General features: G+C 42.6%; 1 protein-coding gene across 9 annotated transcripts; it reads left to right on the top strand.

Moving 5' to 3' along the window:
• The first annotated feature begins 29 nt into the window (after positions 1-29).
• On the top strand, positions 30-14,525 carry LOC129866703 (BLOC-1-related complex subunit 5-like). Of its 9 annotated transcripts, XM_055939526.1 has the most exons (6): positions 32-155; positions 719-920; positions 9,732-9,832; positions 12,580-12,723; positions 12,961-13,118; positions 13,331-14,525. In XM_055939526.1, the coding sequence occupies exons 3-6, from the start codon at positions 9,775-9,777 to the stop codon at positions 13,562-13,564; spliced, it is 594 nt and encodes a 197-aa protein (XP_055795501.1). In that variant the 5' UTR covers positions 32-155; positions 719-920; positions 9,732-9,774; the 3' UTR covers positions 13,565-14,525. The 9 variants fall into 9 exon arrangements, with proteins under 9 accessions (XP_055795503.1, XP_055795501.1, XP_055795502.1 ...); XM_055939528.1 differs by lacking the exon at positions 9,732-9,832 and having other exon boundaries at positions 30-155; XM_055939527.1 differs by having other exon boundaries at positions 32-920.
• Positions 14,526-15,456: the final 931 nt, after the last annotated feature.

Consider the following 15,456-nt stretch of genomic DNA (forward strand, 5'->3'; position numbering starts at 1 on the left):
CAAAGAAGAAGCTCAGCAGTGACGCGCTTCCGTTTTACTTCCTATCGGCGTGCGTTTTCTCAAATACTATATTGACAAGAAGTTTGAGTGACCGCTCTAACAATGGAAATACATGTTCTTCACTATAGAAGGCAGGCGGGAGGAAACAAGATCAGGTGGGACCATTCTAGACAATAAAAGGGCAGATATGCATGTGCACAACGGGCATAGAGATCAGTGGAGGCGCTGAGGGGAGGATGGCTCATTATAATGGCTGGAACGGAGTGGAATGGCATTGAACACATGCGTTCCATTCCATTAGTTCCGTTCCAGCCATTATTTGATACCATTCCACAAACTCCTCTCCAGCTATTACCACGAGCCTGTCCTCCCTTAAGGTGCCACCAACCTCCTGTGAAAGAGATAGATAGGGGACTAATCTTTGCCATTATAGCGTCTGTGACAGCATGGGCAGCGCCATTGAAAGTAATCAATTTTCTTCTTCTTCATTGGCTGATTGCTCCCAACTTATAGGAATCCCCACCCAGTTGACGACTTTAAAATGGTGGAAGCCCTCAATGGCAATGTCCATGCTAAAATAGGTTATATCCATGATGAGTCCTGATGACGGCACCGGAAGAGATGGGTGCCGTTTTACGGGCTCCTAACCAATTGTGCCATTGTGTGGGTTTTTTCACGTTATTTGTAACTTACTTTGTATATAATGTTTCTGCCACAGTCTCTTATGACCGAAAATAGCTTCTGGATATCAGGACAGCGATTACTCACCTCGTACTGGACGAAGATTTTTTATTTAACGAGTCGGACGCAAAGGATTTACTTCAGACACCCGACAAGGCCCAAATCCCCGTCATTCACATGAAGAGGAGATGGAGATATTGGGGACGTAGTTCGGGTGCCTTGTAAGGATCCGACGGCGAGTGAGTAATCCCCCTCTACCATCAATCCTATTAGCCAACATGCAAATGTTGGGGTAGGTTCCTTGTTCCTTGTCAATCATTTGCTTATCAGACAATATCTTTAAGTGAATCAATCAAAAACCTTTATTAATGCAATTGCAGACAGATGTTGACAACGAGAACATAGCATGCATGTTTCCGAGTAAGTTCTGCAAAATAGGAAAGGGTTCAAGTTGCTTTAATATGCTTGCAGTCAACCCATTTTACATTTTTACATTTTAGTCATTTAGCGGACGCTCTTATCCAGAGCGACTTACAGTAGAGTGGATACATTTTATTACATTTTACATACTGAGACAAGGATATCCCTACCGGCCAAACCCTCCCTAACCCGGACGACGCTATGCCAATTGTGCGTCGCCCCACGGACCTCCCGGTTGCGTCCGGCTGCGACAGAGCCTGGGCGCGAACCCAGCCCAGCCTGGGCGCGAACCCAGAGACTCTGGTGGCGCAGCTAGCACTGCGATGCATTGCCCGAGACCACTGCGCCACCCGGGAGGCCCCTAGTGATGTAACTGCCTATGTCAACACCTTCTACTCATGAGACCAATCCCATGCATATACAGTTATACAAACTTGCAGGAGAGACAATGGTTCCAGTGTTTTCTAAGTAACTTTCCACTCCCCAAGTTGCTTTATAGTTGTATGCCTGACTAGTCTCGTATCTCTTTCACTCACCTGCAGGGTTCTGTGTCTATTAGAAGTCGACCGATTATGATTTTAACGCCGATACCGATTATTGGAGGACCAAAAAAAGCCGATACCAATTAATCAGCCGATTTTTATATATATTTGTTAAAATGACAATTACAACAATATTGAATGAACAATGAACACTTCTATTTTAACTTAATATAATACATCAATAAAATCAATTTAGTCTCAAATAAATAATGAAACATGTTCAATTTGTTTTAAATAATGCAAAATCAAAGTGTTGGAGAAGAAAGTAAAAGTGCAATATGTGCCATGTAAAAAAGCTAACGTTTAAGTTCCTTGCTCAGAACATGAGAACATATGAAAGCTGGTGGTTCCTTTTAACATGAGTCTTCAATATTCCCAGGTAAGAAGTTTTAGGTTGTAGTTATTATAGGACTATGTTTCTCTATACCATTTGTACTTCATATACCTTTGACTATTGGAAGTTCTAATAGGTACTTTAGTATTGCCAGCCTAATCTCGGGAGTTGATAAGCTTGAAGTCATAAACGGCGCAATGCCTGAAGCATTGCGAAGAGCTGCTGGCAAACGCAGAAAAGTGCTGTTTGAATGAATGCTTACGAGCCTGCTGCTGCCTACCACCGCTCAGTCAGACTGCTCTATCAAATCATAGACTTAATTATAATATAATGACACACAGAAATACGAGCCTTTGGTCATTAATACGGTCAAATCTGGAAACTATCATTTCGAAAACAAAACGTTTATTCTTTCATTGAAATACGGAACCGTTCCGTATTTTATCTAACGGGTGGCGTCCATAAGTCTAAATATTGCTGTTACATGACACAACCTTCAATGTTATGTCATAATTATGTAAAATTCTGGCAAATTAGTTTGCAACGAGCCAGGCGGCCCAAACTGTTGAATATACCCTGACTCTGCGTGCAATGAACGCAAGAGAAGTGACTTAATTTTCCTAGTTTAATATTACCTGCTAACATTAATTTCTTTTAACTAAATATGCAGGATAAAAAATATATACTTCTGTGTATTGATTTTAAGAAAGGCATTGATGTTTATGGTTAGGTACATTTGTGCAACGATTGTGCTTTTTTCGCAAATGCACTTTTGTTAAATCATCCCCCGTTTGGCGAAGTTGGCTGTCTTTGTTAGGAGGAAATAGTCTTCACACAGTTTGCAACGAGCCAGGCGGCCCAAACTGCTGCATATACCCTGACTCAGTTGCACAGAACGCAAGAGAAGTGACATAATTTCCCTAGTTAAAAGAAACTGTAAGAAATTGTAATAGATACTGGAAACTAGTAATAACAACTTCTCAACATAAGCCATCTTTTGTACAAAATACACATACTCCTCATTTCTCTTGGACATATGCTGGACTCATTAAGACACCAACCACAGACACACACAACTCCCCTCCCCCATGACAACCACAGACACACACAACTCAAGGTTGGAGCACAAAACAAAGAACTATCTCAGGAACCAATGGAACGTTGACACCAGGCCTGATCAGGACTACCCAAGACCCAGATCGACCAATCGGAAGGCCAGACTACAAGATCAACCTACTTTGCTTGTTGCCTATATAACCTGTACAAACTTTTTAGACTGTCTCTTTTCCTGACGATTCCATACGAATCAGACAGAAGGAGCCGTGCTGCACGCTTTGCCTGATATCTTTACACTTGAATAAAACGGCCTTATTATACAAATATCCACCTCGTCCTATGTCTCCACTTGTTCTCCTGTCTCCAGTAAACGTTTTATCAACAAAACTCAGGTTAGCAGGCAATATTAACTAAATATGCAGGTTAAAAAAAGATATACTTTTGTGTATTGATTTTAAGAAAGGCGTTGATGTTTATGGTTAGCTACACCTTGGTGCAACGTCAGTGCTTTTTTCGCGAATGCGCTTGTTAAATCACCCATTTGGCGAAGTAGGCTGTGATTCAATGATAAATGAACAGGCACCGCATCGATTATATGCAACGCAGGACAAGCTAGATAAACTAGTAATATCATCAACCATGTGTAGTTAACCAATGATTATGTTAAGATTGATTGTTTTTTATAAGATACGTTTAATGCTTGCTAGCACCTTACCTTGGCTCCTTGCTGCACGCGCATAACAGGTAGTCAGCCTGCCACGCAGTCTCCTCGTGGAGTGCAATGCAATCGGCCATGATTGGTGTCCAAAAATGCCGATAACCGATTGTTATGAACACCTGAAATCGGCCCTAATTAATCTGCCATTCCGATTGATCGGTCGACTTCTAGAGTCTATGAATCTATTTCAGCCTTGAGGCGCTTTCTCACAGACAGTCTGTTTTGACTGCAATAACTCACACATCTCTCAGACCATTTCTTATAAAGAAGCAGAGAATAGAAAAGAACTGTGGAACAATATTAAACCTTATAATGCATGTATATATACAGTGGGGGGAAGAAGTATTTGATACACTGCAGATTTTGCAGGTTTTCCTACTTACAAAGCATGTAGAGGTCTGTAATTTTTTTATCATGGGTACACTTCAACTGTGAGAGACGGAATCTAAAACAAAAATCCAGAAAATCACATTGTATGATTTTTAAGTAATTAATTTGCATTTTATTGCATGACATAAGTATTTGATACATCAGAAAAGCAGAACTTAATATTTGGTACAAAAACCTTTGTTTGCAATTATAGAGATCACGTTTCCTGTAGTTCTTGACAAGGTTTGCACACACTGCAGCAGGGATTTTGGCCCCACTCCTCCATACAGACCTTCTCCAGATCCTTCAGGTTCCGGGGCTGTCGCTGGGCAATACGGACAAAGATTTTCTATTGGGTTCAGGTCTGGAGACTGGCTAGGCCACTCCAGGACCTTGAGATGCTTCTTACGGAGCCACTCCTTAGTTGCCCTGGCTGTGTATTTCGGGTCGTTGTCATGCTGGAAGACCCAGCCACGACCCATCTTCAATGCTCTTACTGTTGGAAGGAGGTTGTTGGCTAAGATCTCGCGATACATGGCCCCATCCATCCTCCCCTCAATACGGTGCAGTTGTCCTGTCCCCTTTGCAGAAAAGCATCCCCAAAGAATGATGTTTCCACCTCCATGCTTCACGGTTGGGATGGTGTTCTTGGGGTTGTACTCATCCTTCTTCTTCCTCCAAACACGGCGAGTGGAGTTTAGACCAAAAAGCTCTATTTTTGTCTCATCAGACCACATGACCTTCTCCCATTCCTCCTCTGGATCATCCAGATGGTCATTGGCAAACTTCAGACGGGCCTGGACATGCGCTGGCTTGAGCAGGGGGAACTTGCGTGTGCTGCAGGATATTAATCCATGACAGCGTAGTGTGTTACTAATGGTTTTCTTTGAGACTGTGGTCCCAGCTCTCTTCAGGTCATTGACCAGGTCCTGCCGTGTAGTTCTGGGCTAATCGTCTCACTTTCCTTATGATCATTGATGCCCCAGGAGGTGAGATCTTGCATGGAGCCCCAGACCGAGGGTGATTGACCGTCATCTTGAACTTCTTCCATTTTCTAATAATTGCGCCAACAGTTGTTGCCTTCTCACCAAGCTGCTTGCCTATTGTCCTGTAGCCCATCCCAGCCTTGTGCAGGTCTACAATTTTATTCCTGATGTCCTTACACAGCTCTCTGGTCTTGGCCATTGTGGAGAGATTGGAGTCTGTTTGATTGAGTGTGTGGACAGGTGTCTTTAATACGAGTTCAAACAGGTGCAGTTAATACAGGTAATGAGTGGAGAACAGGAGGGCTTCTTAAAGAAAAACTAACAGGTCTGTGAGAGCCGGAATTCTTCCTGGTTGGTAGGTGATCAAATACTTATGTTGTGCAATAAAATGCAAATTAATTACTTAAAAAATCATACAATGTGATTTTCTGGATTTTTGTTTTAGATTCCGTCTCTCACAGTTGAAGTGTACCTATGATAAAAATTACAGACCTCTACATGCTTTGTTAGTAGGAAAACCTGCAAAATCGGCAGTGTATCAAATACTTGTTCTCCCCACTGTATTTGTGAAATTGTACACACTACATAGCGAGCTCTGTTCTATGGACTGCACTCAAGTATCAAAATCAAGTGTGGGCTTTACCTTAGAGAAGGTCCAGTAATTATTGAATCAAGCTGTGTTCTATATGGTATCATACGAAAATAAATACGGTGAAAAGGTACTACATTTTCTTCAGAAAGACAAAATCCATCTGTGCTCTGACAAATGCACAAAGAATGACTCATCTGGGTCAAAACTTCAAATTCTAAAGACAACCAAAACTCTTGCATCTTCACTTACTTAAGATGATAACATATTAAGCAATGGCAACAAGTGGTTCAATGACCGAATAATTGACGGGTATAATGCACTTTTGAAGTCGCATCTTAATGAACAATTTGTGTTAATGTCTCCTGCGTCTTTTGCGAGTCAGGAATTAGAGAGTCTGCTGTGACCAAACAAAGAGGTTATGCCAGATGTGCCTGGAACGTTGCACAATTGATGGGGTTTTGAGCGTGTGAAAGTTCCTGTGAACTTAAAGTCACATTGGACAGTTATAGATGAAATCTAACAATTATGGATTCCTTAAGTCAGTATGAAAGAGAATTAAAGGATACACTACTTCCACTTAAGAAATACCTGGCATGACAGAATCTGGCAATTCATGGATTTGTGGTGGATGTGACACTAAACTATGAATTTTCTCATTGGTGCCCTCATTTTTAGAAAACAGTCAGATGGTAGTAGTTGAGGTGTGTGTGTGTGCTTATTCTCTAAAGCAATCTTATTAGAGGGCAATGTGAATGCGCTTTCTCACAATGGCATGCGAGAGTAGGTTTTATATGAGTGATCAGAGAGAAAAATACTATGTAATACATTTGAAACGCTACAGAAAAGGTCTTTGCTGACCTTGATAGATAATACAGAACACAGAGACGTGTTTATTCTCTTTCAATCTCGTCTCTGTTATTGGTTTTGACAACTTGGTTAGTATGACTTCACAGTATACTGCTAACCTTGTTAGAAAAGCAACACACGGAGGCCTATAACTTGTAAATAATGTTCTTCGTTATTGTTCTGAAAGCTTGATTACGCTGCGTACTGTTAGCCTTGTAGCTTTGTTGCCTATTGTAAGCCATTTCTAACTCTACAAAAGTGTCTTTGCTGACCTTGATTGGATAAATCATGACAATATAGCTTGTAAATAATCTCGTCTCTGTTATTATTCTTTCAAACTAGGTTACAAGGCCTATGCCTTTACTGTGTACTGCAAACCTTGATAGATAAGAAGCGTATATCGGCCTACAACTTGTGAATAATTTCCTCTGTTGCTGTTCAGAAAGTGTGATTATACCGTGTCCAAATAGCCTGGTGAATTTTCATGACATTTCAAATTTGATTTTGTTTTGATAAAAAAAGGTTAGCCTTTTGTGTTTCTTTTTTTTATGACTGTGTATTTATTTCAGGACCATGGATAGTACCCAGTCATTTAAAGCTTTGTTGCTGGATATGTGCGCCACAGTCCCCCTCCAAAACTACACATATATTTGTTTTAAAAATGTCACCTTTGTTAACTAGGCAAGGAAGTTAAGAACAAATTCTTATTTACAATGACGGCCTACCCTGGCCAAACCCTAACCCGGACGACGCTGGGCCAATTGTGCACCGCCCTATGGGACTCCCAATCACGGCCGGTTTTGATACAGCCTGGAATCAAACCGGGGTCTGTAGTGATGCCTCTAGCACTGAGATGCAGTACCTTAGACCGCTGCGCCACTCGGGAGACCATCCTGAGTATTTCCCATCCTACTTTAGCTGAGAAAGGTTGTAACGTTTTCTGTCTACAAGCCAATATGTGTCCTATGTACAGTCTATTACAGTGTATTGCATTGGGGACTATGGAGATGGTGGAGACCAAAGTGTTGCTGGGTATGTACGACACACTCCCCCTCCAAAAATACACATATTTGGTTAGCAGAGAACCTACTGAGTATTTTCAACCCCAGTTTAGTTTAGACAGGTAGAAAAGTTCTCTCTAAAGCCCAATATTCTCAACATATCAGTCTTAACATGGTATTCTTTCATTTGTGGGAAGCTGAGTTGTGTTTACCGGTGAAAGGAAAAAGATGGCGGAAGCGGACGAGGAAGTGGATTCTGAATCTAAGGGCGGTAGAATCAAGGAGAATTTGAGTATTGTCCAAAATAATGGAACATGGAGCAAAGTAGTGTACAGTGAAGAGAATGTCCCTCCGTATCTAATAGGATTACGGTTTGTTAATGAGGTGCAGTTGAGCAGATTACAAATCTTGAAGAAACCATTTGAGATATCCAAACTGGTGGAGAGAGTGCTGGTGGAGGGGAATGAGGCAGTTGATGTACTGGCTAAACAAACACTTAGTAGTGGCGAAAGTCGGGGAGGGGAGGACGGTAGGAAGGGACAGAAGAGAGGAGGGTATTTTTTACAAGATAAAGGGTGGGACACGGCCAGTTGAATAAGACCTTAAATGTGATAGGAAAGCATCCAACAGGAAAGTGTGATTATAGCCAGGAAACAGACCATGGAGCATGTCCTGTATTGCTACAGTGTAAGCCGTATCAGAGGGAAAGAGAGAGGCTGAGATACAGTATGAGGGAGAAGGGGACACAGGAAATTGGTTTTAAAAGTATATTGAGTAGAACGTCATTAAATATAGTCTCAAATATTTTGTTATCTTTTTAAAGAGCAGGTAGGATTTAGTTTCTCCGTCTCTGGCCCGCACGCCAGTACAGTAGGTGGCGGTAATGCACCAAAACGTTGGATGCCAACCGCCGATAAATCCCACCAAAGAAGGAGAGCATGCTGGGGAAAGTGAAGGCTGTGAGGATCACGACAGGCGGGCATGTTTAGATTGTTTTGGACCAGAAGGAAGGTGCGTTGCGTCTCCCCCGATTTGATGAGTCGTGTGTGTCTCCTTGGAACAGGGCACCACTCTGGTGTCTCGTGGGAAGTCGATTTTGAAGAGATTAAAAATATTTCTGGAGAAATTGATGCACGTCGGATGAATCGTGTGGCGAATGGTGAAAAAGTGAAGAGTAACGTTATCTGTTCATTTATCCCAAGACCAATGCAGTGTGATCATTGTAAAGTTGTTGGTCATGTTTCAAGTGTTTTTAGAAAGGAGATGTCCAAGTTGTGGAAAATATAATGTAATGTTTTTTAAAAGTGAGGAAAATGTGACATTTTGCAATTGTGGTGGGAACCATGAAGCTACGTGTTATGATTCCCCAACATGGGTGAAAGAGAATAAGGTGGCCAAAGCATATCATATGCAGCAACTGTTAAAGGGTTGGGGGTTGAATGGTGCACTTGATTAGTCCATGGTGGTGGATAGGCCTAAACTGCAGGCTGCAGGGGTTGCCTTTCACCAGCAGGATTGTGACATTTTAAAGGTTAGGAAGGTGGACTTGGTGGCCTTTATAGCTATGGTGATAACTGGCACTGCCAAGGTGGAGAGAAGGTCCAGGAAGATAGAAATCATTGTGGAAGCGGTTCCTCGTGAAAGATTTTTCGCGACGGAGTTACATGGAATATTGTCACAAGCCTTATCACCCTCTTGAGAAGGGAGATATGGACACTTGGAAAAAGTAGGAGTTTTATTTTGTCGGATTCTTTTAGTTTTCCTATCACCTATGGATTTTCTTTTTACCTTGTTTTGGTTTCAACCCGTCCAGATGGTGGCGGCAATACACCTTTTTGGGTTGTAGTCCGCCATAAAACCCACAGAAGAAACATCGTTTGTGCTGCTGGCAGACTACTAGTGAAGAAGAGAACGTTTGTTTGTTTACAGAAGTAGCTAGCTCGGAAATGCTAGTTGTCTTTTAAGTTTGTTAGCATAATTTACTTAAATATTGTTTTGCTAAATCATGATAGCATCATGATGGTAAAGATTTCATAGAAATCAGACGCGGTCTATTAGAGCAAGAAAAACCAAACTAAGCTAAGAGATGTGCTAGCTAAGTTAGCTAGCGGAGCTTGTTTATCATTCAACCGTCTGTTTGCGTGGTACAGCTAACGTTAGCTTGATAACTAACTGTTTGGATTTAGGTCTCCTGAGGTGGTGAATTGAAGCCACAGGATAACCGACACGATGGGGGCCGAGCAAAGTGGTGATTCTGAGCACAAGCACTCTGACTACAGCACCTCGGGTAAGGGAGAACACGCATCGTCAGTCTAGTAGGTGACGCGCAAAGTGCCTACCCTACATTATTCCTTGCCCTCTTTTACACATAGGATACTGAAAAAAGTGGTGGTTGCAGGATGTAAACTACAAAACGACAGTGTTTCATATTAGCAGGGTGACCTATGATGTGTCCCAAATGACCCTATTTTGCTATATAGACCATTACGTTTGACCAGGGCCCATAGTGATAGGTCATTGTTTAGGAGCTCTAGTTAGCAATCTTTCAACATATAAAACAATTACAAAGGAGACAAGGGAGCTGATCGTGGACTACAGGAAACGAAGGACCGAGCACACCTTAATTCACATCGACGGGGCAGTAGTGGAGAGGGTCGAGAGCTTCAAGTTTAAGTGTCTTTGTGTCCACATCATTATGGACCTATCATGGTCCAAACACACCAACACAGTCATGAAGAGGGCACGACAATGCCTCTTCCCCTTCAGGAGGCTGAAAAGATTTGGCATGTCACCTTAGATCCTCAAAGTTCTTCAGCTGCACAATTGAGTGCATCTTGACTGCCTGCATCACCGCTTCGTATGGCAACTGCTTAGCATCTGACCTCAAGGCGCTACAGAGGGTAGTGCGTATGGCCCAATGCATCACAGGAGCTGAGCTCCCTGGCATCCAGGACCTCTATACCAGGCAGTGTCAGAGGAAGGCCCTAAAAATGGTCAAAGACTCCAGCGACCCAAGTCCTAGACTGTTCTCTCTGCTACTGCACAGCAAGTGGTACTGAAGTGCCAAATCTGAGGGCCCATGCCAAATATTTTCAGTCTCTTGAGGGGGAAGAGGGAATTGTCGAGCCCTCTTCACACCTGTGTTGGTGTGGTTGGACCGGAGTGCCAAGTCTGGGACCAAAAGGCTTCTACCCCCAAGCCATAAGACTGCTGAACAGTAAAGCATTTAATTAACTAGGCAAGTCCATTAAGAACAAATTCTTATTTACAATGATGGCCTACTACTGTCCAAACCCTCCCCTAAACCGGACGATCCTGGGCCAATTGTGCGTCGCCCTATGGTACTCCCGAGCACGGCCGGTTGTGATACAGCCCGGTATCGAACCCGGGTCTGTAGTGACGCCTTTAGCACTGCGATGCAGTGCCTTAGACCGCTGCGCCACTCGGTCCTCTAGCTAATCACATGGCTAGCCAGACTATTTGCATTGACCCCCTCTTGCACTGGCTCTGTGTTCACTCACTGGACTCTACCCACACATTACACGGACACTCCCAACACAAATACACTCAAACACACAACACACACACACATGCATATTGACGCCACACAGTCACACTGTATACACACTTTCACACTATTTTAACTCTGCTACTCAGATAATAAAACAATCCTTATTGCCTAGTCACTTTTACTCCTAGCTACGTGTACATTCTACCTCGTGCCCCTGCACGTTGACTCGGTACCGGTACTCCTTGTATATAGCCTTGTTCTATTTTAAATATTTTTTTCTGTAATTTATTTTGATTTTAGACAATACACAAATATACACTGTGTATAAAACATTAGGAACACCTTCCTAATATTGAGTTGCACCACCTTTTGCTCCCAGAACAGCCTCAATTCATCTGGGCATGGACTCTACAAGGTGTCGAAAGCGTTCCACAGGGATGCTGGCACATGTTGACTCCAATGCTTCCTACGGTTGTGTCAAGTTGGCTGGATGTCCTTTGGTTGGTGGACCATTCTTGATACACATGGGAAACTATTGAGCGTGAAACTAGCACCTGCTACCCTACCCCATTCAAAGGCACATAAATCTTTTGTCTTGCCCGTTCACCCTCTGAATGGCACACACAATCCATGTCTCAATTGTCGCATGGCTTAAAAATGATTCTTTAACCTGTCTCCTCCCCTTCATCTACACTGATTGAAGTGGATTTAACAGGTGAAATCAATAAGGAATCATAGCTTTCACCTGGTCAGTCTGTCAAGGAAAGAGCAAGGGTTCCTAATGTTTTGTACACTCAGTGTACATAGACAATTTAACATTCCACAAACAGATCCAAATAGATATGACGTTGACTGGGACTTAATGCGCAACATTTAACATAAAGAAAAATACAAAAAACACGAACTCAGACGTACATAAATTTCAACAATCATTAATGACATCACACTTGTTTAATGCCACATAATCACACCGTATTCACACCCATCGCGTCCGTCTCACAATAACATCCCTTTCCCTTTCTCATCTTTTGGATATCTCCAGTGCTTGTAACACAAATTGCACTATGTTGTTTCTCTCTGTAGCCAACATTTTTTCAATGTTTAAATAATAATGTATTTGATTCATCCGCTGTCTTAATGATGGAGGATCATTTGATTCAATTTTGTAAGTGTATATATATATTTTTTTATGACCGAGATAAGTATGGTCCAACCCATTGTGTATCTCACCGCACCCTGATATGCCGTGTTTTGAAATACAGTATGTAGATTAAAAGTTAAGTTACATTGTAAAACTTCTGACAGCCAACTTTCTAACTCCGTTATGGTTATTTTATTGTGTTACTATTTCCGTTTTTTTATTTGCAAAGTATTCTTACTTTTTAACTCGGCATTGTTGGGAAAGGGCTCGTAAGTAAGCATTTCACGGTACTTGTTGTATTCGGAGCATGTGACATACTTTTTTATTTGATTTGTATTACTTATAGGTGGGAATTTTTTTATTTATTGCTTTGTTGTTGCAGTGGTGCCCTCACCAGCAAAGCAGAAGGCTAAAATGGATGACATTGTGGTGGTGGCCCAGGGGACACAGTCATTGCGCAACATCCACAATGACCCTGATGTCATCAAGCTTCAGGAAATCCCAACTTTTCAGCCATTGTTGAAAGGTAAGCTCAACGGCCTCTAACCAAGATCTAGACTTCTTCTCTGCCTTTACAGTATTGCAGAGATTCGGAGGAGAAAGCAGACACAAGTTTGAATACGCTACATAATAGTCCAGGAAAATCACATTGTGAGAATGTGCAAAAGTATGAATAGGTCTAGACATTCCTTTATGACCATGAAGTCTACAGAAAGACTGCTAATGTCCAGTGTTTTGAGGGTCAGTCTGTCCATGTCTCTAGGTGTGCTGAGTGGCCAGACATCCCCCAGCAGTGTGTGTCTGGAGCGGCTGGACTATGCCCAGGTGCTGCAGCTCTGCATCCGCTATCAGGACCACCTACGCCAGTGTTCTGAGGCCGTGGCCTTCGACCAGAACGCCCTGGTCAAGAGGATCAAAGAGGTAACTAATGCCGTAATTAACTGTCTGCATCCCTATAGATAGACGAAAGTGGCCTCCTCTCCTTGTCTCTTTTCCTTCATCTGCACTGAACTCACAGATGTAGGAGAGGAAGGCACTTTAGGCTATTGAAATACATGCCATATCACCAAGAACGTCTGTCACTTGTGTGCCACAGTCAGAAAGGCATATTCTTTCCTCACTCTTCCTCCCAGATGGACCTATCGGTGGAGACTTTGTTCAGCATCATGCAGGACCGCCAGAAGCGCTACGCCAAGTACGCTGAGCAGATCCAGAAGGTGAACGAGATGTCCATGATCTTGCGGCGTATCCAGATGGGCATCGACCAGACCATCCCTCTGATGGAGAGGCTCAACAACCTGCTGCCGGAGAGCGAACGCCTGGAGCCCTTCGGCATGTTGCCGGAGGGGGACGCTGCAGCCAAGTAATAGTAGTAGCAGCATTGCCTGAGTACGCTGATACACTCACTGTCATGGACCTCTAGTCTTACCTCCCATGCCCCTGCCAACCACCACTCCAGAGAGACTTCTGAAAGCACTTTATTGAATCATTTAGAGAAAGAGAGAGGGAGGGAGCGAGCAAAAGAAAGAGAACGCTGCCCCACCAGCTCCCCAAGCCATCTTGAACCCTTCACGTCCACAATTCACCATCCCACCAGGCCTGGACATTTAGCTCAGCCCCTCACCATAAGCCATACACACGTCCCACCAAATCCAGCAGAAGCAGTGGGGTACAGGGACAGCTGCACCCCACACTGGGGTTTACATGTCAGTGAGTGTTAACCACCTTCAGTCAAGGAATTGGAAGACTGCAAAACAGAAGTTGACTTGATGATGCACTGAAGGGAAACTTCTTGGATTACTGGTACTTTGAGGACACCACACGAAGTGTGGTGACAAAATGACTTCCAAAAATGACTTCATCTCTAGAAGTAATATTGGTCAAAGATGAGCTCAGAAGACTCCCATAAAAGAAGCTAACTTATTAGCTTATTAGCCAATAAGCTTTAGCTTGTTATTCAGCTCTGGCAACTGACCTATAGATTCTGTGTTGCACTGTGCAGCATGTGAGAAACCTAGTAGTCTCAAATGTGGCATATTGTGCAAATTAGGCCTACACATAGGTACAGCTTTGTGGAAGATCATTTATGGATATCACTTCAAACCATCGATAGTAATCTGTGTGAATTTTGTGAAAGTTATGTGTGTTAGACGCTTGAATAGTTTTGTTTCTCTGTGAGTTTCAAATGATTTACCTAACGACGGCGTTTTATTTGGGAAAGAAAGAAAAAAAAAAAATAGGAATTTGAATCATTTGAATTTCTTTCCAAATGTATAAAGGTGCTTATACTGTTCTGTTTACTAAAGAATCAGATACTTATCCTCTCAATTGGATGTGATGTTTGGTTATAGGATATTGACATTTGGTGTTATCACATAGTCAGGTCCAAATTTATTGGCACCCTTGATAAAGATGAGCAAAAAAGACTAAAATATATAATACAAATACTGTGCTATATTGTATGCAAAAAAAAAAAGGGGGGGGGGGGGGGGGGCAAACATTTTATACTTTACAATTGCTCAGAGAAAGAGATTTTGTCAGTACTCACCTTGTGAGGATAATGGCCCTGAGCCTTTTCCTCAAATGTTTTATGAGATTGGAGAACACATTGGGAGGGATCTTAATAAAAGGTCACTAAAATGTGCAGTTATGTTTCACTATATTGCATCACTCCAATATATTGGTATCACTCCGCGGCGGAGGGATACACCCGAGGTGAGGATTTACAGATTTACTCTCGTGTACACCTCTGTCACGGCTGGGGTCCGCCCCTATATATAGACCCCATGGCTGCGACACACGTTCTCTTTCATTATGGTTTGAGGTACAAACTTTCTGAAGTTCGCTTGATAAGTCACTGGCAAGTGTTATATCTTGCGTGGATGTATCCTCACTGGCTGGGCCAGCCGCTTGTCTTGAGTGCTCCACTCGCTGCGCGCGGTTGATCTGAATCTGTCGCCCGTGGTTTGTCGTACTTGTGTTTCGTTAGAGTTACATTTTTACTCCGTGTGCATCCATTAGTATGGTGGATCTTGCTGCCACAAACTGTAATTTACCTTACACAACTTACCCACTGGCTTGTTCTATGTGTGTGTGTTGTGAATTGCTTTAACATGCTGCTTCTCTGCTAATTACCCTGCAGGGTTTTTTTTCTTGTTCTTTCCCCCTGCTGAGTGTAAGAGTATGTGGTGGGCTTTCCACTACATTGAGACATTAACTTTGGAGATCCTTAACGGAATTACTCTATTATATGGTGCTG

The sequence above is a fragment of the Salvelinus fontinalis genome, chromosome 12, assembly GCF_029448725.1.
Source record: "Salvelinus fontinalis isolate EN_2023a chromosome 12, ASM2944872v1, whole genome shotgun sequence".
Classification (NCBI taxonomy): domain Eukaryota; kingdom Metazoa; phylum Chordata; class Actinopteri; order Salmoniformes; family Salmonidae; genus Salvelinus; species Salvelinus fontinalis.